The 25,014-nt window shown below is 46.0% G+C and overlaps 1 protein-coding gene across 1 annotated transcript in view; it reads left to right on the forward strand.

Moving 5' to 3' along the window:
• The window catches only part of XYLT1 (xylosyltransferase 1), a 205,149-nt gene that overhangs the window by 81,307 nt on the left and 98,828 nt on the right, over nucleotides 1–25,014 (forward strand). Inside the window, exon 2 of the mRNA XM_065644733.1 lies at nucleotides 15,459–15,987. Coding sequence (XP_065500805.1) covers nucleotides 15,459–15,987 — 529 coding nt within the window. The remainder of the gene's footprint in view (nucleotides 1–15,458; nucleotides 15,988–25,014) is intronic.

The following is a 25,014-nucleotide window of genomic DNA, read 5'->3' on the forward strand; positions in this document are numbered from 1 at the left end:
AAAATACTCATGGGAAGTACACGTTTTGGAAGGTTATGTAGGATTATATATTTTCTACTGTCGTACTGTCTCTGCAAATGAAACTGTATTCCAGCAGTCAGAAAATTCTCAAACCCAAGTTTCTTTCCAAAAGGTGTGTTACATGAGTTTGCACACCAAGGTTGCTGTAGATTATTAAATATGCTTGTAAAAGAGAACTCTCCCTTGTATAAAAGACCAGATCCTGTCCTGCACACCAGGCTTTGCCTTTCACCATATCACAGTGCTTGTTGGGAGTTGATGAGGGCTGCAAAATCAAGAAGAGTCCAGATGACCAAAGACCGACTGGTTAGAAAGCCAAAGGGAGTAACTGCGTCCTGCAAGTTCCACTACCCATTTAATTCCAGCTAAGTGGAAATAACGCCACGGGCGTGTATTGGTAGCTTCACATTCCCACACTCAGCTTGTTTTGGACCAGTGCTGTAGAAGACGACTTATCAAAATCTCAGCTAAATTTGATAAAATTCGCACAATATCTATTTGTAGTTTTGAAGTTTTTGAAGTTTTCAGTGGCAATTTACATTATGTTGTTGCTTTAGAATTGGAGAATGTGAGGAAGTTACAAACAAGAATTTCTTGACAGGCAAGACCTGCTTTTCATGGCTGTTTCTGTACGTGGCAGTAAATCTTTCTCAGCAGTTGTTGATGGTTTCCTCAGTGGCAGGCGGATCACTGGGCGGAGAAGAAGGGATGCTCTGGGAGAAGTGCTGGGGGTGCAGGTTGTTCACAGCCTGAACGGGGCAGCGTCTCGTGGCAGCATCCAGTCTACAACTTCAGCTTATTGAGTATTTGGGACCGGTAAATGCCACAGGTGGAGGGTTGGAACGGTAGATGTATGTAAGTACCTATTAATGTAATTGAGTGAGCATGTGTTTGTAGTACTAGAAATGCAAAAAAAAAAAAATCTTTTAACCCTCAGTCAGGAATACATCTCAACAGTAATGGCATGGACTTTATTGGGTTTATGTGGAAGACAATTGTGACCCGCTAAGACAGCCCAGGATCCTAGAATGGAGGGCTGAGTATGAACTCTAAAGCTCGCCCAAGAGTTGGGGAAGGCTGCTAGAGAGGGCCATGGGGCTTGCTGCCAGCCACGTCTGGACAGCCACGCTGCAAAGGAAGGCTTTGCAAATCTGTTGCGTGCAAGAAGTTTTTGATTTATGTGTATCCCAGGACTGTAGAAGTATAACAGGGCTTGAATTTCCCCATGCTTTCAGAAGAAGCTGGTGCACTTCCTTAAGGTCCCTGGGGTAAAGTTGATTTTAGATCACATGAAAAACTGCTGATTGTAAATAAACCTTTGGCATAGTTGCTTGCCCGTAGAAAGAAGTATTTCTGTGATGCACTGACATAGCGATGTTGGTTAAAGCAATGGAGGATATTGCAATTTGACTTCTCTTCATGGCATAGTCTGTGAATAGTGATTAGCCAGGTTAACATGATGCTGTGCTGTTGATCTGGTTTTGTCAGCTGCGGATGTGTGTACGCTGGGATGGGATGGGATCACTGGCCGGGTGTGGAGCGGTTCCTTGTTTCTGATGGAATTGTCAGTGGGGAGTTATGGAAATATGAGCATAGTTAAATGCAGTGTAATTACAAATGGCAGTTTTGACAGCACTGCGCTTGCAGCCGGAGTGAAAGGCTGAAGAAAGTCGGGCACTATACAGTCTGGCGTTTGCCTCCGATGTAGTCAGCACATTTATTGTGGTACAGAAAAGGTTTTGGTCTGCAAAACGAATATCCATCCAAAGAAAGGTGAAGGGCAGTTTCCTGGAAAACTTTTTGATGGCTTCAACTAGTGCATATGTTCTTCACAATCTTTACCAGAGTCAGTAAAACAAGTTTTTGAACTTACAGGGCATCCTTTTTGGTGTTGGAAGTCTGCATTCTGATACATCTTTGAACCCCGCATCTCTGTTATGTTTCATCATGCTGTTAAAACTGCTCGTTTGTGTAGCTCTTACTGAACGTGTTTTCAGGAGCAGAGCGTGCGGTACCACATACGCAGCCCTCGCCGTGGCTGCGTCCCGGGTTTTCAGGAAGGCTGAGCTGCTGACGGGAGAGCTAAGGAGGCAGGTGGCAGAGACCATGGTAACATCCTCTGGCCTTCTCAGTTTTTATTGTATTGCTGTGACTTACTGATCTGGCAGAAGAACCTTCTGTGAAGACGCAAAGCGGTATCTAAACCCCTCTTTTCCTGAGTTGCTTTGTCATGGGTCTGGAAGTCTGCCCCGACTCCAAGAGGACAGGACACCTTCCAGGATTAACACCCATGCTTAAGCTTTCAGTTTATAGAGAAAAAGTAATTTTTCAGATCATCTCCTAGCACTGGCTAGCACCTATCCATGAACCTGTGGGAATCACGGCAGTTTATATCAGCAGAGAATTTGTCTATTGGACGCCAGCTGTATGTGGTTTGGATGCAGTAGCGTGGCGTTGCTGTGGGGATCGCACCTGCGGCGGCTCCAGCGCGGCGGGACGGGCAGAGACCCGCGGAGCGGAGAATTTGTCTGTTCTCTGGGGACAGTGACGGTGGGACGGTCCTTGGAGAACGGATGGTAAGAGTCTGTCCACCTGCCGCCTCTCTGCTCAGGGAACGGGCAAGGGGAGAGGAGAGTTGGGTAGAAGAAACCTGGTCTCTGTGGGCAGAAATGAAATGGTAGAAGTGGAGTTTGTCTTTTCCCCTCAGGGGCTCTGTTGTACACCCAAGGGTTTCACATGTCCACCCATCCACAGAATCCCAGAATGTCAGGGACGGGAAGGGACCTCGAAAGCTCATCCAGCCCAATCCCCCCGCCGGAGCAGGAACACCCAGATGAGGTTACACAGAAGGTGTCCAGGCGGGTTGGAATGTCTGCAGAGAAGGAGACTCCACAACCTCCCTGGGCAGCCTGGGCCAGGCTCTGAAAGAAGAAATCCCTCCCAGTCCTTAGGCTCCAGCAGCAGCTGTTTGGTTCCTTTGGAACAGGAGATACAGGATAACATATCTGAGCTCCAGACTTTGTGTTGCCACGTCCCCAGCACCAGCTCGCAGTGGCTGGTCTGCGGTGAGCACCTGTACTGAAGTGTTCGTGTTCCAGTCTCACCGAAACGAGGGCAAACGGGGAGCCCTCGCGTTCCTGCCTGCTGGGTTCAAAGGCTGCTTGTGGCGCCGGGCAGGTGAAAAACGATGTGAATGAATCTGTTTTAGTGCTGCTCATATTAATAGGCTTTGCTCTTCGTGCTTGTTGTATTGTAATTCTGATTTAACAACATTTATCAGTAGAAGATCACTGCAGGGTCTTTAATGATTATAGTTGTTCAAGCTGATAGTCTGAGACTATTAAATAAGCTCCAATTACTTCCCATCTATTTGTGTTGTTTTTTCCCTCCAAGTAACAAAATGTAATCCTGAAGTTCATTATTATTCTTTGCATTGTAGTCTTCTAAACAGATTTTCTACCTAATTAAGGCTGAATATGTTTGTGCTAAACTGACCGTATTTTACAAGGATGTTTTCATTTCTATGTGAGGGCATCTTTGGTTTCTGCCATCCATATTTTAATTATATTTAATTTCTGTAACTGCCAGAGATCCTATTGTGTGTCTCAGCAATTCACCCTGGGCTGCTTGAGATTGTTTAGATTGGAGTTGGAATAGGCCTCCTCATGAATTTAGTTGGAATCCAGTTAATAACAAGTCACCAGGAAGCAATTTCAAGTGTTTACTGCTGCTTTGAAAGATGTAAAGTGTGTATTGGCTGAAGCTGGGATGAAAGAAGTAGAGATGAAAGCAGAGGAATTCAATTCATATTGACTGTGTTGTATTTTTTTATGAGGTGGGTCACTGAGAGGGAGAGGTAGGAAAAAAATTATGAACAAGGTGGCTGGTAATTGGTATTCAGTGTGATTATCGTGTCCGTATTCTGAACGCTACATGGTTGAGCTTTACTCCTGTTACTTATTTTGTGTTATTTATTTCACAGAATCACAAGAGTGGTTGGAGATGCCCCAGCCCTGCTCACGCAGGGTCACCAGAGCAGATCACACAGGTCGGTCCAAGCGGGTTTGAATGTCTCAGAGAAGGAGACTCCACAGCCGCTCTGGGCAGCCTGGTCCAGGCTCTGGCACCTCCCAGCAAAGAAGTTTCTCCTCGTGTTCACATGGACCCTCCTGTGTTTCGGTCTGTGCCCGTTGCCCCTCACCCTGGCGCTGGGCACCACTGAACAGAGTCTGGTCCATCCTCTGACACCCACCCTGAGATATTGATCCCATTGATCAGATCCTTCTCAGCTTCTCTTCTCCAGACTGAAAATATATATATGTGATCTCTCTGGGGCACGTTTGTCAAATAATGAAGCAGTACAATTTGGTGATAACTAAGACCACAGAACATCACGTTTTCGTTTCAGTGTTAGAATAAGCAGCAGGAAGAACAGCTCTGCAGATGCACCGCTCTGGAGCTGCCACGCTGAGCTGCCGTCCAGCCGCAGCAGACGCCGCGGGGCAGCCCAGGGCCCCCCCTGGGCACACGGGTGCTGTGTCACCCCCGGGTGAAGCCTCTTGGGAGGCAGTGAGGATGGCACGAGTAGCCCCATACCTGCTAAAAAGTCGTGAGCCGTTAGTGTCTGCTGCTGCCCTACCAAACTGCGTCTTCTCAAACGCTCTTTGAGGGTCCTGCTCAAGGACTGCAAGGTAAAAGACATTAGTATAAAAAGTCACTTAAATTACCTTTCCCTTGAGAAAGTGCTGACTGTTTTGTAAGCTCCTTCATGTCTGAACTCTTCATTGGAAGAATTACAAAATCCACCTTCCCTTGGGAAGAAGCTGTAGGAAAATAAACCTCCAGGGTTTTCCTGAGCTTTCTCAGAAGCTGCGTTTTGCACCGTCAGGCCAGTCTGCCTTCATCTCTTTCCTAGGTCTGTGGTGAATTCCGTTTAAAGATGTGGTGAAGCTGAAATGAATCCAGGAAGCTTAATAGCGCTGGAAAACGTTCCAGGACAATTGCAAATAGCGAATGGTCTTGTGAGGGTTTGCTCGCCTGGGAATGGAGCGATGTGTCGTGTCACGTCAGGACGGGTTCCCCTGCCTGCACCAAGGCAGAGCTGACTGCACCGAAACATTAAAATATGTGTGTGTGTATGTATATGTATCTACCGCCCAAGCTCAGTGTCGATGTTACTGCTGCTGAGTTGGCCAAGGGCAGGACTGCGTGCATTAGTCTGGAGCCTGGACATGCGATCAAGCATCACTTGAAAAGCAACAATATACATAAAGGGGTGGCAGTTACTGGTTATAAGTCAAGCTTGGTTACAGATGGAATAAATTTGACTAGTCTGTGGTGTCTTCCAGTCGTCCTGTGTAAGTACAAGTTTTCCTGAGAAGTTTAAATGAGCAGCAAACAAACTGTCAGTTTTTGAGATCCTGTGGATATGTGCTTTCACAGCTCCCTCTAGCAGTATTTCGAGCCTTTTAATAACCAGATGAACATTTGAAATTACTGTTAATACAATATTGCTGTTCATACAGTTACTGTGCTAAGCTGGAGCGAATGTGAAAGTCTGTCTGGACTCTTGAGGGGTGCAATATTGTTTTACTACCTGATCTATAATAAATCACACTGAAAGTAAGTCACGTGTTAGCAAGAAACAGAAAAACTCTTCTGAGGAAAGCAGCCAAAATTTTGAAGCTGTTTTCATTCTATTTCAAACCAGAACATCTTTCCTTAATGTACATATATTATGTATGCAAAAAAGGAAAAAAAACCCAACCAAACAAAAAAAACTAAACCAAAAAAACCCCAAACCCCAGCTTCTATTAATGATATTTTTACAATGTTGTTTCTAGTGTTTTGGAACACGCTGCTGAAGTTGATGTTAAAAAAAAAAAAAAAGGTAACATTTTTGGGAAGAAAGGGAAAAATAATGCTCCAAACAGTCATTTCCCAGTGCAGATGTTCCAGTGCACTTTGTGGTGGTCCATTGGTCCACCTGTTACTCTGCAGCCTTGAAATGCAAGTGTAAAAGTCTGGGCTAGCAGTGCGTGTCAGGATTTGTTAGCACTGAATCCTGAAGGACTCGTGCTTTTTCAAGTATCAGAATCCTCCTATTAACCCAAATGATCGCTTTTTCTCATAATTTCCTACATAACAGAAGGGACTGCATTTGAAACAATTATATATTTCATCTCTACCAGCTTGCAAGTTCCAAGTCAATAAATTTGTTTTCACCTTTTCTGTCTCCCTCTTTAATGTTCAGTTATAAAGTAACTTAATATACTTCTTACAAAATGTTTCTCACAAGTCTTCAGCCGCTGACAATTGAAGTATTATACAATATACTTATTACAGCAAAACAGAAAAACACATGGAAAAAATCTGACTCCGTTAACATCTGGCGTGTTTTGTCCATCTGCTCTCTTTGGCCACGCTTTTGTCCAAACCTGCCAAAAGTACTGCGTGCAAGGGTCTTGTGTCACACCAACCGTGTCTTCAGCTGAAGTTCGCGGTTCCTTGTTTGTTCGGATGCCTGCGGCCCTGCGGCCGCACGGCGGCTCAAGCAGAGCGGTGTTGGTTTGTAGCTGGACACGTGGATGTGGTAGGACAAGCGACAACAGGGCGAGTGCTGTGTGGGTGTCAGTGTCCTACCCTAACTGCGAAAACACCTTCTTTGGCCCAGAGGCCTTCTGAGCTTTTTTAATTATGATTTATTGTTCTGATAGTGACCATCCCTCTGTGTGCATCTAACAGCAGAGTGAGCGTTTGGAGAACTGCAGGCAAATGCCCCGGAGATTTACGTTACGGTGATGGAGAAGGATGGTTTTCCTTGCCCTCGTGCAGGAAAGGAGGATGGAGCGAAGCTGCTTCCCGTGACGGCCTCGGGCATCATCTGTGGGCTGAAGTGTCCGTGATCCTTGGTTTGGCAGCTGCCCATGGAACCGGTGGCCGTGTGCCGAGAGAGACGGGTGCCCAGCTGTCCAAAAAGAGGACAAAATCAGATTTTTGAGCCCACTGAAGCATAAGGAGTACTTAAAATTTCTGCTCTTGTTCTGACAACCATAGTGTAATGTTTGTAGTTCTGCTGGGGGGAAAGGTTTTGATTTCAACTAAGAAAAAGCCCTCAAATACACAAAGGTTAGGGCACAAAAAAAGAGAAGGATTTAATCCAGGAGCAGCACTTGCTTGTAAAAGATGCCATCCTCTGACTCCTCTGGCAATTGCAAGGTATCATTATTGAATAATTAACAAGCATTACAAAATAATATGTCACAGAGCTGTAATTGATATTGAACAGAAACTTGTTTTAATTATCTTCTCATAGACCTGTTTAAATTCTTCTTGGTTACCGGACAGGTAAAATAGATGGTCCTGTAAAAACTGAGCAGATCTCTTCGAGGCTCTGGCATGTGGTGCAGGTTTTGAAGCTGCTCATCACCTCAAGCCACTCAGTTTGCCTCAGACGTCCATGAGCCTGCATGACTGCCCAGTGATCACGTTTGCACATCTGATCGATAATTGTTATGTATTTTATTATGTGACAGGAGAAAAAAAAATATTTTTTTTTTTTTTTATAGTCCAAGGCCATCATGTCCAGTACTTTGTATTTAGAGGAAGGTCTGTGTGTTTTGTTGTTGCTCAGCGTGTGCATATGCATCTTTCTGGTTTGTTTTGCTGTGTCTTTAAGGTATCAAGCTTTGCCAGGGGAAGGACATGAGAATATGTTCTCAGTACAAAAAGACAGCAAATCCCTCCATGCCGGGGAGAAAATCAGTTGTGTCAGATAAACTGAAACTGTGAACATTTGCCATTCAGGGCTTGATTGCACATGGTCCATCCATCTGTGTAGTATTTATGAGACTTCCTTGATACAGAAATCATACAGTGAATAACTTTTCCTGAGAAAGAAGCATTTTCTTATTGTCTGGAGGAAATGCTCTGCGTGACGCAATGAACACCTTTTGTAGGTAAATACAAGCTCTCGTTGTGGGCCTTTGTGAACTGATGAGGGTTTTCTGTAACTCTCCTTACAAAGGCTGTCCAAAGGAGCGATCCGGCGGGTCGGTGTGCCCGCGGGTGTGCAGCGGGGGCGCTGGAGCGCTGCCCGCCTGCTCGGGCTGTTACTGGGGTCCCAATCGCATCCCTCGGCCCCGCCAAGTCTGCAGAGCTGGTGTGCGTCAGGCCTCTGACGTTTGTGATTCTGCTGATTTATAGGCACGTTGGGTTGTATGTCTTTGGAAGCAGATTTGAGAGTGGTCTGGTGTTGGCTTTTTGCATATTGCAAAAATGAACAGTCACGCCGCCTAATCCTGGCTGTTGGTGGAATCGCCCCTGCCAGGGTCAGTCTGAAACTACACGCGTCCGTTCCTAATGGCTTTGTAGCATATTCTGGTCTTACAGCGGGATACCCCGCAGCGAATGTGCTGGTTAACTGGAGTTTTCCCTTGGTCAGTATTGCAGCCATAGTCTGTCACCTCCTGCCTTTAGGACTTGGGGTAGAGAACCGCGTCTGAAAGATTATGTGAGAATTTGTGACCTAGATTTTCTAAACTGGGCAAAGCCAAATGCAAATTTTTGCTGGAACATACTTAACTGAGAGGCAAATATACACGACAGATGCAAGTGCAAACGGCGTGGAGAGCGGCCGTCTGCAGATCCGGACCTGGGCTGTGGCAGAGCAGGTGTGTGCTGAGCTTCGAGAGCCTTAACAGGCCGTGTTCAAATCCATTTGTCGTTACAGACGGCTGTAAAGTTCTCCCAAATTCTCTGTGTGTGTGCCAGGTACAGTGAGCGGCAGCTGCTGTTGGGTCTGTAGTAGGTGACAACGCGAATTTGTTCCATGGTCTTCTCAGCAGATCACAAAGGCTCTGCTGCAGGAACCTGGGCTTTCCCTCCTGGGATAGATGGGACTTGGAATTCAGTCAGGCTCGCAGTACCTGAGCCCTAGACCCTCAGTCACCATAGATGTAGTGGCTAATACACCAAAACACACTATTTAATATGACAGATTTTAATTAAACACACTAAAGGTGGAGTTTGGAGAATTAAAACCTGTGCGTTCAACAAAAAGCAGAATATGAACTCTCTCATTACGTGCAATGGCTCTGATCTTAAGACGTTATTTTTGCATTAATGTTATATTATTATTTTTAGCATCAGTGGCAGTCAGTATGCAATTGGCAATGATCCCATGCACACTCCTGGGTACAGACTGTTCTTTCCCAGTTTGGGAGTATTTGCTTGTTATTGCTTATTTGCTTGTTATAGTAGGTCAGAGAGGTTCTCCTGCCCCTCTGCTCTGCCCTGGTGAGACCACATCTGGAATATTGTGTCCAGTTCTGGGCCCCTCAGCTCCAGCAGGACAGGGAACTGCTGGAGAGAGTCCAGCGCAGCCACGAAGATGCTGCAGGGAGTGGAGCATCTCCCGTGTGAGGAAAGGCTGAGGAGCTGGGGCTCTGGAGCTGGAGAAGAGGAGACTGAGGGGTGACCTCATTCATGGGGATCAATATGGAAAGGGGGAGTGTCAGGAGGATGGAGCCAGGCTCTTCTGGGTGACAACCAGTGAGAGGACAAGGGGCAATGGGTGCAAACTGGAACACAGGAGGTTCCAGTTAAAGATGAGAAGAAACTTCTTCCCGGTGAGGGTGCCAGAGCCTGGCCCAGGCTGCCCAGGGAGGTTGTGGAGTCTCCTTCTCTGCAGACATTCCAACCCGCCTGGACACCTTCTGTGTAACCTCATCTGGGTGTTCCTGCTCCGGCGGGGGGATTGGGCTGGATGAGCTTTCGAGGTCCCTTCCAGTCCCTGACACTCTGGGATTCTGTGCTCAACTGCAGCGTGCACACACGCAGAGGAGACCTCGCAGTCATCAAAACTCTCCCTGCCAGAGCTCTCACCATTGAGTACTCAGCAGTTCACCTCTCCCTGTATCTTCTGAGAGCCAGATAAAGTTAGAAACGAACATTTCTGTTTCTGGAAATCCTTCTCTGAGGCCTGTATGCTGCGATAGAGTCACAATTGAGCTTTGAAATACAGTGCTCCAAAGTGATAAAAAGCCTCCAAAGGTTTTTGTTTTTTTTTAATAAAGGCTGTAAACAGCGTTGGCTTTTAAAAGGTGGGAAAAGAAGACATTGACCCGATCCCCTGGTTCTCTGCGGGAGGGGAATGGCTGTGGTCGGCGCCGGGAGCAGGAGTGGGTTGTGCTGAGCCCAGGGGATGTCCCATGGAAGGTGCCCCCGTGTCCCCGTCCCCACCTGGTGCTCCGGGGCTGCCGGAGAAGCGCACGTAGGATCACATGGAGAGGGAGCATTTTGCCAGGAGCGCGGTGGAAGCACAGGTGAAATACATGCTCTTGGGGAGCATGTGTCGAGTCGGAGACCTGTAATATTGGGTAATGTGTATAGGGCAGCCTCCCGGCTAGCTGCCTTTGGGTAGAGCCTCTTCTGATCTATGTCTGGTCTAAAGAGGATTACTCTATTGCTGTGCTTTCCATAATAATTTTTGCTGTGTTCTGTGGATGAGATTAAGTCTGTACAACAACAGAAAATAGCAGTGTCAGGTATTGGTTTGCAAATACTGCTTTCATCTTTGTCTGTGGATACACACAGGCTATATTTATAAGCTTTCTGCTTCTAATTTGGTTGGGGTATAACCTTCCATTTTTTCAATGTATTTATGTGATTTGCAAGCACAAAGAGAGATAAGGAGGTGCTACTAATGAATAGCTAGGCAAAAGTTGAAAATGATGATGTTTGAAGCAGCGAACCTGCTGATGTACATCCCCTGGTGCTGTCAGAACCAGGAACGCCTGGTTTCAAGATCATCTTTCTCTGAGATTACTTTGTCCTGATTTGAATGTCTCTGACATGCATGGCAAATAAAGTCTGCAATTAATCCAGCACTGTAATAAATAGATAAATCAGAGCAAGTAAAACCCATTGTCCGGTAGCCAGCTGAAGACCAGATGTGCTGCTTTTGGTCGTACCCCCGACCTTCAGAAATGAACACAAGTTATTGTCAGCAGCAGCTGCTGGTTTCAGGTGGGAGCGCTGAGCTTCGTTTCCTCTGCCCTGCAGATGCATGTACGTTCTGCTGCCACGGGTGGATCCTGTCTTGATCATTACGCTGTAAAAATCAACGCTCGGCTTTGGCGAAAGTTACTGTGAGAGAAAAGAGCAGATTAAAGGTGGATGGAGATTCCTGGTTTTGTGGTGTTTAACGTTTGCACCAACAGTTGTGTGATTGTGTGCAGCTGGAATTTGGCTGTCCAACTGCGGTATTTATTACACGTCCTTATCTTTCAACATATATCCATAGCTCTTGGTTGGTACAGTTGTTCTACAGACAGCGCTTTATTTTTAGTCCTTGCTTCTCCCAAAGAGTCGTCTCTGCAGAAACCGAGTGTCCTCCGTGACGGGGGGTTTTGTGGTGGTTGCTGTCCCTGCGGGCAGGGAACAGTTACAGTCAAGCTTGGTTTTGTGTCTGCCTTTGAAGCATTTAAAATTCATTGGTCTTTTAAAATTCCAGCATGTAGACTTGGAAAAGCATTTCCCAGAGGGGAGAGCAAAGCACTCGAAGAAGGAAAACGGTTTAAAGAGGTGAACCTTACACCAGTAAATCTGCTGTTTACTTTGCTTTTTTTTCTCCTGAGGTTTCATCAGAGCTTTCTGCCGCCCTCTGCTCGCTCTGTGTCGGCCGGGTGGGAACGTTCTGCTCAGACACCCGGAGCTGCGGCCTCTGCCGGTCCCAGTCCCGGTCCTGGTCCCCGGGAGCTGCGCGGGGGTGGGAATGTGGAGAGTGACAGTCCCGACTGGAACATCACATCAGCATCATGTCAGATGCCATTTGAAACAGGGATGGGCATGAACCTCATCCCTGGAGCTGCAGAGAGGCTGGAAGGGGCCGGACAGGGTGTGTGCCCGGGGCTCTGGCTCAGGCCAGTGTCTCGTTCGCGGATAATAAGAATTACCACGAAAAACCAACGCCAGTGAACATCTCCTCTCCCTTTCTTTCCCCTTCATCAACATGCTGTTTGCCGTACAGAGTAGGATTTAATAACTTTTTTTAGCTTAAAGAGAAAAATCATTCAGCAGGAGTTAGGCTGTGAGAGGGAATGTTGCCAAGATACACAGAAATATCCTGTCGCAGAGTCGCCTTTAGAGACATTAGAATGAGTTTAATGGAGAAGATAGATATTTTTTCCCCATTGTTGCAGTTAGGTAATTTGACCCTAAGTTGCAGCATGGTGGAATGCTCCATATACAGATGAAAAGTGCTTTAAATTGTATTCACGATGAAAGCTAACGACAGGGATGCTTTGTGCTACTGTGGCGTCCCTGTAGCTTCGTGCGCTGCTGCCGTTGAAACGCAACAAATAAATGTCACATTTGCTCTTTTATGGTTTTCTTCTTATTTCACTATTTAACCTGATGAAGATTAAGGACTAGTTATAAAGAATAGCTCAGGCTGTGTTTGGGATATAAAATTTATATTAATGGAGTTAATAGCATCTTAGATGCCTCTTGTATTTAAGTTCCGTATAACTGGGGGATAAAACAGTTGGAAGAAACAAGGGAAAGCCCTGGGGGACCTGCCGTGGTTGTGGATTTACCTCAACCTGCTCAAGTCTCATTTAGTTATTCTCATTCATCCATCCAGATGTGTGCACGTGCAGGTAGCCGTGGGTGTTCCTGCAGCGCTGCAGGGCTGGTGGAACGTCCTGCTCTCAGAAAGGGACCAGGACACTTGTGGTCAAGGGTCATTGCAGTGTGTTCTGCTTCTCTGTGGTCAGTGTATTTAAATTAGAGATATAGCTGTTTTTAGATATACACACACAGCCATATATATATATATATACATATACACACATATATATATGCACAAGAGTGCAGGGCATCTTGCATTTAATTATTTGATGAGGAAAAAAGGTGAATTCCAGCACCAGCTTAGACGAAATGTGACAGCACAATAATTAAAGTTTCTGAGCTATGTCACGTCTACAAATCCAAGCTCCAAGTGCATTAAAATAAAGCAAATAAAAATATGCAAGTGGCATAACTAAGCTGAGGTTTTGGAGTTGGCCGAAAAGCAAAGGGAACAAGACAACTCTCAAACCTCTAAGGTCTCAGAGCAGCGGCACCTCAGTGGAGTTGTCTTGGGTATGACGTTAAGCTTTACGTTTGTCTTGCGCTATTTGCTGTTTGCTGCTGGGTTTGGAGGGGTCTTTTTCTTTGAAGATACATTGGAGATATAGGCTGGTGAAGGAACCTGGGCTCTGAAAACAATTGGGTTTTTTTAGTTTGGTCATTCACGGGAATGAGGGCTGTCTTGAAACTATTTTTTCTTCTTTTGTTTTCTCTTTGGTGTCCAAAGGATGGCAACGGAGCTGGGGAAGGGGCTGGAGCACAAGTGTGATGGGAGCGGCTGAGGGAGCTGGGGGTTCAGCTGGAGAACAGGAGCTGAGGGGAGACCTTCTGATCTCTGACCTGCCTGAAAGGAGCTTGGAGCCAGGGGGGGTCGGGCTCTGCTCCCCAGGAACAAGCGCCAGGACCAGAGGAAACGGCCTCAAGTTGCGCCAGGGGAGGTTGAGGTTGGATCTGGGGAACAATTTCTTCCGCAAAGAGCTGTGGGGCATTGGAACAGGCTGCCCAGGGCAGTGCTGGAGTCACCGTCCCTGGAGGGGTTGGACAGACGGACATGAGGTTCTCAGGGACATGGGGCAGTGCTGGAGTTGGTAGTGTTGTGTTAATGGTTGGAGTCAATGATCTTAAAGGTCTTTTCCAACCAAAATGATTCTATGATTCTATGAAAAATGCTATTCTTTTTTATTCGTAAAAGAAAAAGACAGAATTTGATTTCATGTGTGCCCTTAATTAGAAAGATAATTTTTTTAAAAGACATATTCTCTCTAAACTAGAAATATTTTGTTTGAAAAACCTTTGGGGTTTGGTTTGTGTGTTTTCATGCTTTTTTTTTTGGTTTTTTTTTGGTGTATGTTTATATATATATATATTTTTTTAAACCTTTCACATTCCTCTGTGTCTAATAGCTAAAGCTACTTGTGAGCTGGAGATATTCCTGGAGAGAGAAACACTTCAGTCACTCACAAAACCGCATCTTCTAATGAACAAACAATTCAAACATTGCTCATTGCTGAGGTCAAAGTGATCCTGGCTCCCTGTGTGGCCTTGGATAAACCATTATCTCCCTGTCCTTCCTCTACAGAACCTGACTGTTCAATAGTTCCTTGCAGAAGAGGTGCAAGAAACAATTAGCTAATGCTGGTAAAATGTTTGAACACGAACGGGGGTTGGTGGGTGCTGAGAGGAGCTGCGGTCAGTCGGCGTTACGGCCGCTGTCTCTCCCAGCCTCTGATTGCTGGTTGGTAGATCTGGCACTTGCGGAAAGAAAACAGAACAGGCTCCAAAAGTCTATCAATATTTATACTCCTGTCTTCAGATATTTCGATAATATCCCCATTGATTTCATCTCCTGCTGATCACTTTAATAAACAGAGATATTTCCTGTTCCACGGGTCTAACACTCGTGCCCCCTGCTAGCCTGCGGGCTGGGAGCCACCACGGCCATCCGACAGGTTCCCATTTGGTAGTCGTACACACGGAGAAGTGCCTCTCGCTTTTGTTCTAGCCTGTCACGTCTTCTCTAGAGCAAGTTGCCGTGTTTTCTGTCATCTCTAGGATTCCTGGGATCATCCTTGTTTTCTCTTGGTGTTGTAAACTTGCTCTGCTGTTGATGGGCTGGGATGCGTTCCCATGGTAAGAGGTGGAGACGGGGGTGGAATTGTGAAGCGAAGCGTTATTCTGCATCGGACAAGTACTTCACGTGGTCAATTCCTTTTCCTTTATTTTATTATTTATTTACTTTATTTTCCTATACTTAAAATGTTGCGATGTCGTGATCTGTGTGTTTATCAAAGTGGTGCCCAGCGTGCAACAGAGGAACGTGGGAAGTATTAGGAAGTATTTGATTTGTAGCAGCGTGACTTTACTGAAAGCGAGCTCAGGCTGTAAAGTCGCATGGTGGTTTCCGCAGATGAACGGGGCAGTTCCTGGGATCCCAAACGGCGGTTACTGACACGAGGAGTGCAGGAAAGCGCTGAACCACCTGCTCGCGCTCCACTGAACCCTGTGTCTGTTTTTGATGGTGCCAGGGTGATGTCTCTGGTTGAGAACTGCTCACAAACCTGTGTAGAACCTCTTGGCTCCGTCTGAGCTGGGGCTGGCCCTGGCTGGGTGATGGGGCGATGCAGGGGCTGGTTGCACTGACCTGGCAGCTCAGACTCCATCTTTCTGTTGTGAGCCTTCATATAGGGATTTTTCGCAGTGTGTTGGATTGTAATTGATTTATGTTTTCGTGTAAGAAATGCTTGTACTGCACGGGATGTGACTGTTTTTAGTAAGACGAGTATAATTTTTCTCCCCATTTGTAGGATGGCTATTTTTCCCACCGACCGAAAGAGAAAATGCGAACGGACAGCAATAATGAAAATTCAGTCCCCAAGGACTTTGAAAATATTGATAACAGTAACTTTGCTCCCAGGACTCAGAGGCAAAACCACCAGTCTGAGCTGGTGAAAAAACCCCTTAGCAAGCAAAAGGAGCGCTTGAGAAAGAAACTGGAAGAGGAGAAGATGAAGGAGAACTTGCAGCTGGGGAAGAACTCCAATGAGGTGGTGCAGTTCAGCGATCACCAGGGAAAAAACAGCAGCAGCAACAACAACAACTTGAAAGAGATTCACAGGTCTCCCAGGCAGCATCATTTAAAAAAAAGTGGAAACAGCTCCCCTGAACTGAGATCCGAGCAGCCCCCAAAGTGCGAGGTGACGGGCAAAGAGGCCATCTCAGCCATGTCCCGGGCCAAGTCTAAGCAGTGCCGGCAGGAGATCGCCGACGTCTATTGCCAGCACAAGCATGGGAAGCTGATGCCGGAGAAGGTGACGCGCTTCTGTACGCTGGAGGGTAAGTTGGTAGAAGGTGAAGGAGAAATAACCCGGTATCTCGAGGGAAGGCTTCTGTATGACTGAAATGGCCTTCTGATTACAAAAAAATGGCTTTATTGCAGGAATGTAGAATGTACTTCGGCTGTGAAAACAAGGGAGGGTTTGATGGTGTTTTGAACATGGAGTTATGTGGATGTCACAAGATCCTTGGTAGATTCCTATCGAATTTCTTTTCCCTTCCACCAAATTTTTATTACACTATGTGATCTAACTATTCAGCTACTACTCCTGTTCCTTTTAATTCTTAATCTACAGACACGGAGAAGCAAAAGTCGAAATCTTGTTATTCCGTACAGGAGCCACGTGCTTTTTGGGGATCAGGGAACAGCCGTGGTGAATTGTGGTGCATTTTAGCTGGTAAAGGAGTGCCATTGCTGTTGCAGCCGTATGGCCATTTCTCTGGCACAGTGGACTCCTAGCTAATAACCAGGACCACTAAGCGTTTTGGTAACCCAGAAAATCATCAGAAGTATAATAAAAAAACCCCAAATTCCAAAAACATAGCAAAAACTCTGATTTTGTGGCTCGCTTCTATTTTTAATGTTCTTCAATCAGCAAAACTGATATCCAGAATCAGTGTTGTGCAGAGTCAGTTACCTGTGCCAGCCTAAGCCCAGCTCTGGTTTGTTGCTCTGGTTTCCCGTGCAGTCAGACGCACGGGGCGTCTCCGCTTGCTGTCGGTTTGCATGTGTGAGCTGACCTGCTGCTGCTTTTCAAGAACAGTGCTTCAGGCACCATTCATTTACCTGTAAGCTTCCCTAGCAGTGAAGTGTTTTTATTTTTCCTTTCTATAAAAAAGCATTGATGAGTTGATCAAAGTAGGTATTGATCAACGACCAGCTTTATCCGCAGCAGCGCTTGTTTATCCAGCAGCACCAAGACCTCAGCCCTTAATTGGCGCTTCAGCCCGTGCGTCTGAGGATGTGCCCGTGTCTTTATCTGAGCTGAAAGTGCTGAGGGACTTTCACAAACAAGAGAACAGGTCTTGCTTCGAGGTGGTAGAGCCATGGAGATCAGGGGATGATTAGTTTCTTTCGTTAGGAATACTTAGGTACGTCCTCTAACCCCCACGGCTTACCGGTTTATTGCACCATCAGTGCAGTGGGTGGTTTCAGGGTGGGGGAGAGGAGGATCCGTGTTGCTGTTGCGTAAATTAGGAGGCTGAACTCCCTGTATGGACAGTGGTAAAAAGGAGGTGCCCCAGAGGGTGTTTCCAAACGAGCATCTCTCTCTAATAGGAAGCTGAGGCTTTTAATTAAGATTTTACGTTATTACCGGGATGAATGGTGTGAGGACCCCATTTCCCACCCCGGTGCATCTGTGACTGTTGTGTTTTGGTTTTTTTACCATGTCTCTTGTGGTGTTTTTTCTCCCTTTCTTATCATGGTAATACTCAAAATCATTAAGCTAAGTGAACAAACACCAGAGATAAAGATGGAGCAGGCAGAAGACTTGGTGCTCAGTGGGAAGCAGGGAGAGGGACAGCAAGGGCAGCACAAGTTGAAGGGAAGATAAAAGAACCAGAGAGAGGTGAAAATTGAGCAAAAGCAGACATCAGTGGCAGGCTGAGCATCAGTGAGTCCCCCCAGGTGCTGGGGTCCCACTGGTGAATCCTCTGCAACAAGCACGTCCTTGGCGTCCTTCCGTCTTCTCTAGTGACAGGAGAGGCAGCTCTGGTCGGTGAGGAAGCTGGTGGAGATCAGCACCTTGCAGACGCTGTCCTACGCTTTTTGGGATCAAGGACGTATCTTAGTAATGCCATCAGTACATTGTGTAGGGTAAATACATCACCTGTACAAATACACAAGCAATATCCTCGAGAGAGCTGGAGGCTGTGTTGCCACTAGTGTGCAGTTCTGCGCACACCTGACTCCATCCCTTCCCCATAATCTGTCTCCCAGGGACGCAAGGTGGCTTTCCAGAAGTTCTGCACAACTACTGTTCTCAAAAACAGGCTTCTCAAGAAATTTTTATTGCTTCTTTTTTGAATACAGAATTTATCTCATGCCCTGCAGTCAAGATAATGGTATGTTCTTAGAACCAAAAGCAGTGTCACCTTTTACACTTGGAGCCTTTCAGCATGTGTGTACATTGCACATTGGTATAAATGCTTCCTTTGTAATAAAACATAGTACGAGATCCAGGAGAACTGGGAGCTACAAACATGACTAGAGAAATGGAGAAGTTGTCCGAATATGGTTTTATTGTAAAATACATGTGAATTTAGTAATGAGGTGTGGATATATACCACATTAAAAAATTAAGTGTGAAAAGACTGTGGCTACAGTTTTTAGGTTTGCAGTGCTGGAGTTTCATTTAGATTTTTATTTTAGGCAGCAAAGCTTGTTTAAAAAGAATAATTGAGGGATGTGTTAACTTAGCCAGATGGATCCTTGCGGAAAATGTTGACTTTTCTTTGCCTCAAGGTTATTTCCTCCTGCCCATGCTGACAGCTGAAGTTAACCACTTCAGCAGCCAGATTTCCTTGGCAGAAAACGTGAACATCCTGTGTTACACACAGGGTTGCTCTGGAGCAGACCCGGGAGCTTTGCTATGGGGCAGGGACAAAGCAGCAGCATATGGAATGGGACACGTGTTGCTTATGCAGGAGGTGCCAGTGCACGAGCAGACTGGGACATCGCGCACGTGGAGGAGTCACTGCTCAAATGTCTGAACACAGGGCTACCAAGACAGACAAGTAGGAACCCCAAAACTGAAGGTACCTTGCATATATATACCTTGATAGGTCCCTTAAATTTTACAACCCCGTTAAAGATACGTTGCCTGAGTTTAAGCGTGTTGTGTTCTCAGGTCTCTCCTCCCTGCTGCAGAACATTAGCCCTGCTCTTGGTCACTCCCAGACTGGCTCCAGCCCTCACCAAAGGTGTCTTAGCAGCTCCGGAGGCCCTATAAAGGGGTTGGGCTTGGTTAGGAGATGTTTGTGAAGCATCGGCCATCAGCTTCTGCGTATATAAGACACTCCATAGTCAGGATGACTGGTATGGGGAGGTCTAGGTAGAGGTCTTGGCGCTTTATGCATCTAAAAAGCTGTTTGCTAGCTAAAGTCAGACATCCAGGGACTGAGTCTGTGTATTCAGTGCGTGAATGCTATTCCCTTCAGTTTGGTTTAAAGAAAGGTTTCCTGTCTATTTTCAGCAGAGCTGTGAAGTATAAATATTTATGCATTGGAGCAGCGCATTTATCCATTATCCCAATGTATAAACGTGTTCCCAGTGCCGTGGTTTCCATTGAGGTGTCATCCAGCATTTCATCTCCTTGGATCCTGTCTCAGCTGATCAAAACCACAAAGCTGCCAAGTGTAGCCATCAATCACGGACAGGACTCCATCCAGCTGGATTGTCACAGGTGTTAAGTGACACTTGAGTGCTTATCAATGGGAACAGGATCTTACAAGCTGTTTCTTTTTAAAGCATTTTATTGTTTCCAAAGGCAACAGGCAAAAGAAGTCGAATATAACTATCTTCAGTGTATAAAAGAAAGAATTCTTAAAACCAAGAGCATCATGTGTACTGCCTGTTAGCCATGCAGGTGTTATTTCGTGATAACCAGAGGACACAGGCTGCAGTCTCTCTAAGGCCACTGCACAGGCAACGCTGCTGAAGCTGCTCACCGGGACATGGCAACTTTAGCACTCGCCAACTTGCAGAGCCTGTGAGCTGACGTTTCGCAACAAGCTGGTCCTGGAAACAGGGCACAGATGCTGTGGAACAGGGGATTGGTGTCAAGGGCTTCTGGTGCAGCCTTGTCCGACGTCGTGGCTGAGATCAGGGCAAGTGGCAGCTTGCAAGTCACCCTTCACTCAAAGGGGAACGTCTGGAGTTGGTAGAAGTGTGTTTTGAGGGGAGATGCAGCCAGCCAAGGCAAGAGGGGGAAAGTTGGTCCAGCACAAGGCTGGATGAAGAAAGGGCAACTGGAGTCCTTTGCAGGTTGGGGAGAGGATACAGGGAGACGTTCTTTTGGGGAGTTTGTGTCTTCTCAGGAGATGTGATGTGGAGAACATCAACCTGTGGACAGTGTGGCACGTTGTCTCCTTGCTGGGGCCGCCTCCAGCCTGGTCCTGTGCAGGCCAGACTGGAGACGCTGGTTCTGCTGTGTGCCAGACTCCCTTATGCTCACCAAAGCTGTTGGTGGACCTGGACCAGCTGCCTCCCTTCCTTGTCTGTCATCATACATGGCCTTCCTCTTGTGCAGATGTACTGGGAAGAAGCAGAAGCTTCAGTGCCAGTTCTTGTCTTTAAAATAAGCTTCACGCTGTACCTAGACAAACTCTTATTAACAAAGCACGATTGACCTGAAGTGTGCCATGTTTTCCCCTGCAGAATCCCGTGTTCCTGTGGGCAGGAGCACAGGTAAGGATGGCCACGGTGACCCTGACTGCTGAGATCGCTGCCCAGATTGCTGGGCAGCAACGCAATTACACAACTCCACATTCCGACATGCATATTAAAATTGTATCTCCTACTTGCAATCTTCTTTCTGCGATGAAAAAAGCCCAGCTTGGGAACCAGTGGCTGGATCCAGTCCCTGAAATCTCTGGTTTTCAGTCCCCTGTGGATGATGGTAGGTGGTAGCTCTGAATCCCTGGGTTCGCTGGGTATCCAGCTCGGTTCCTCCTCAGTCATTGGCACCAAGTCCATCAGTCACGGCGGGCATGGTGCTGAGTGGTATCTGCATCAGTCCTCCCCCGGGCCAGCTTCTCCAGGCCACTGTAGCCCCAAGGGAGACTCTGGCCTGATCCTTGTCATTAATTACCCAACTGGATTCTGTTTGACCCTGATCTGTAGCCCTAGATAGACCAAAAAGTATGTAACACTTTTTTTGGGGAAGTGTTTTCTAACATGTAGTTCTGGCAAAAGAAAAGTCCTGGGGAAAGCAGAGAGCCTCAAGTGAGCCAGATTTATTTCCCCTTGGCTCTTCTATTGTCTTAGTTTATAAATCAAACAGGTTTTCTCCTACCTTCATCCCTGTGGGGTAAACCCAACTCATAAATCAGAAAAATAATCAAGCTACCCTCATGCCACATCATTCATCAGCACTGGAAGAGTTATTTACAGATTAGACTGTTTTCTCCCTGGTTGCTTATTGATAAGGCTGATCTAGCACATTGAAGCAAGAGATTTCAGTTTCTTACAGGCTGCTGAGAAGAAAACTTTCCATTTCATTTGGAAAACGCAACCTTCTTTTGGTTTTCAAACTGAGAGAAAAGGGCTCTGAAGGTCTATTTACTGCGTAATATGCACAGGCAATAGAAATCTGCGTGTCTATAATGTTTTTATCTGATTATTTCAAAGCAGTTGAGAGAAGGAGGTGCGGTTTGCAGAAAGGGAGAAGATAAGCCACTAAGATGCCAAATACTTACGGGGTGGAGCAGAGCAGTTCTTCAAGGGATGGAAACGATAGCATCCCCTGTATAATTTTAAAAGAATGGGAGCTGTAACTAAGCAAATACAGAATTTCATCTGCTCAACATGCATGTGTATGCGCACAGTGACATATAAATGTATGGCTTTACTTATTTTGTGCCAATGCATTTTTGGACTCACTGGGTTTGATCTAAAGATTATTGAACCCCAAATTTGTCTTTTTCTCCTGGTTCCAGGGTTCCCAATGATGTTGGCTGCGGCTGCTTTTCTGTACATTTAATGTGTTGTGTGGCAAAATTACTGTGGTGAGCTGTACACAGTTGAGGAGCGTGTAAGAGCCACTGCCTGTGCAGCCCAGACAGCATTTTAATTTGCTGCACCACAGATGACTCCAGTTGGAATAAATTTACTGTGAGTAGACTAATTGCAAAATAACCCTAATTGAATAGTTATCAGCAAACAACATCCTGTGGAACAAAACTGCTTAGAATTAATAGCATTTAAGCCATATGCTGGTATTCTGCAGAACACTAAGATGTAATTACACTGTGTACAGAGATTGTGTTCTGTTCTGGAAACCGTGTTTCCAGCACTTCTTTCATTATAAAGGGTCGTTTCAAGATTCAGTACTTGCGTTTTAGGCAAAATGAGTTTATGAAATAAGTGGTGTGTCTCTCCTCTCCCCTTGCATGTGTAAAGCAAAACCAACTTGAATGATAATCCCCAGAAACTGGATCTGTCTGGGTTCAGAAACTGGACATGTTTCTTTGCAGAAGGAAGATCTGCGTACGTTGTAAGGGAGCTGGAATTGCTAGAAATGTCCTTGTGGATCCCGAAACAAGGTGCCATTGTCCTGCCTTCTCCCTGCACAGCTGGGGACAGCCGCAGAGCGGAGGACGGGAGACGGGTGATCCCAGGGATGGCTGAGCTGCTGGCCTTGTGGAGCTGGGGGATTCTTCTCCCCCAAATCAGGCTGCTAGGAGCACAGGCTGGCTCTGCCAGTGCGGTCTTGCGTGGTTTTAGAAGAAATTCGGTGAAGGGAAAACTGTGCTGGGTGCCTGTGCCAATTAATCCTTTCATTTAACTACAGACAATTCCTGTCTACATCATCTGCAAGTTTAGAAGTGGGAGGATGAAACCAGACTGATGTTCCCCTGTTTTTCCACGTGATGCTACTATCTGGTCACGTTTTCCCACGTCAGCCCTGTCGGGTCACCCCGGGCGGGTCGGGGCTGCAGACCTGCGGAAAAACATCCTGACAAGTGGCATCTTGAGGAGATGCCGAGAGCAGTGCGAGGAATGGGGGGCAGAAGGGCTGGGAAATGTAGGGTCAGTAGCCCTAGTTCTCACCAAGCCTCTGTTTTGGAAAATTATATCGTTTTATGAAGCATTAAAGGGGGAGCGTGGGAGAGGATGACGGCTGAGAATGTCCATGTGCAAACCTCCTGGGGAGGGAGAGCAAGGGCGGCAGCAGCAGCTCGGGATATTTTGATGAAGATTACCGAGTATGTACAGGGATGAAAGAAAAGTACTTCAGTGATCGCTAATGCTTCTCAGTGATCCTGAAACGTGTGCAGTGTGGCGGGGGGGACTCAAATACAACTGCGGCTGGAGAAAATGGTACAGTGGTATGAGCTGCTCGGGTTGGGGAGGGAGACAACAGGGGAGGAAACACCAACCGCAAAACAAACCCACCAAACCCAACCTCCCCCCGTGTTTTGTTTGGTTTTAATATAAAATAGGTGTTGGTCCTCCGGAGTAGACTCATGACAGTGATTTTAGTGTACAGACCTTTAAGGGGAAACATGGCGTCTAATCTCTTATTTGTATTCAATGCTAAGCAAGCAGCTGTGTAATGTAAATGCACAGTAGTACTGGACTGGAGTTAAGGTTGCACAAGCAGCCTCAATGTTACATTCTTTCTTAATTTGGCTTTGCAACTGTAACAAAACTATGTTAGAGAGTCATTGTTAGGTATTAATTGTAAGCAGGCAAGAGCAACTTTCAGATTCGTTTTTCGGTTTAGGCCTAAAATGTCACCAAGGACACAAGGAGATCAGTGGAGCTGACCTGATAGAAATTCAGCTCTGCTGTTCTAACCACGTCCCTTCTCCAAGTACCGTTACCTAGCACGGTAACCCTGTGTTTTCACAGGAATCCACACCTGATACCGTTATTCTGAGCGTGAGCAAGTGTCGTGTCCCAGGAATCCCACACCAGCTGCGGCTCAAGGCTGCCACAGTTTGATTTGAGGTCAGTGGCACTGACTGTATTTTAAAACAATTGGCGAGACAAGTCTTGACATTTAATTTCCTCCTCCTGAGCTGGGGCAAATAGTTTTCCTCCTTTGTGGCTTCTTGAAACAGATGCCTTAACTATTTGCAGTTTGTTACAGGGTTAAGTGTATAGTTAAAGAAAATGCACCCCTTTTCAGGCAGGTACGTTTATTTGATGTATTTCAGAAGGTATTGGGCTTTATGAGCCCAGTGGCTGTTTTGTAATGTCTTTCCTTGGAAATGAGGAAGAGTTGTTTAAGGGACCTACTCTGAATTAAAATGCCAACAGTCTAGGCATGAAGCCAATCTTACAGGACATTAATGCCATTTTAAGACTCCAGACCGTAATTTAGTTGTTTCTGTTGCAAATATTTCTTATGCAGAAGGGAGTTTTAAAACATCAGTCTTCTTTCTCCCTGGGTAATCATGACTTCTATAGAAAAAGTGGACAACAAGAATCTGAAGCTGAGCAACCTTGGAAAAGATTTTGAAATTGCTCAATATATATTTAATCTTCCAAATAAATGCTTGTCTTTGATAGTTTGAGAGCGTTGGAAGTGAACAGCCCTGATTCCCTGCTCTCACTAGTTGATTTTCCATGGTATGTCACTGATTTATCATCTATTTGTGTCAAATAAGTTATTCCTGACTGGCACCTTTGTATGGAAGAACAGAGTCCTCCCAGCTCCCGGGATCTGCTGCTGTCACCATCGGGCTTAGTTTTATGTACTTTAGACTCTGAAGTATTCTATTTACAGTCGAACTATAAAATAAGATGTTGTTTTAAAGTCCTGGCCCTACCGAAAGGTCCGTGGCAAAAGTCGATCATTTTCCTTCTGTAGTTTTCTCATCAGTTTCCAGGGAAGCCAAGGAACTTTTCAGTCCTTTCTCCTAGAGCTTGCTGAAGCTGGATCATCACTACCACCTCTTGTATTTGGTGCTTACCTGTCAGGGGACATCACTGTAAGAACGGTGGGAGATTTAAGCCAAAAACCCAAATCATACGGCTGGAAAATCATTAACTCTTAACTGTGGTTTATTGGAATTAATTTGAATAGTGATTGTATGTGCTTTCAAATTGTGAAATTCGTAGGATTTGTTCTGCAGGACTGGATCACTTGTTCCCTTTTAAAACAATTTCTCCGTGTTGCTGTTCTGGTGGTAAAACACAGCTTGCTATGGACAGCGGTGGCAGGAGAGCATTGACCCCACTCCAGTGGCCGCGCTCCCCCACCGCACACCTTGTGTTACACTGCTACAACTTTTCTGGACGTCCAAAGTTCTGAAGAAAGGTCCTTCTGCCTCCTAAGGATGCGCTTGGTCTGG

Source organism: Caloenas nicobarica, chromosome 14, assembly GCF_036013445.1.
Source record: "Caloenas nicobarica isolate bCalNic1 chromosome 14, bCalNic1.hap1, whole genome shotgun sequence".
Lineage (NCBI taxonomy): Eukaryota > Metazoa > Chordata > Aves > Columbiformes > Columbidae > Caloenas > Caloenas nicobarica.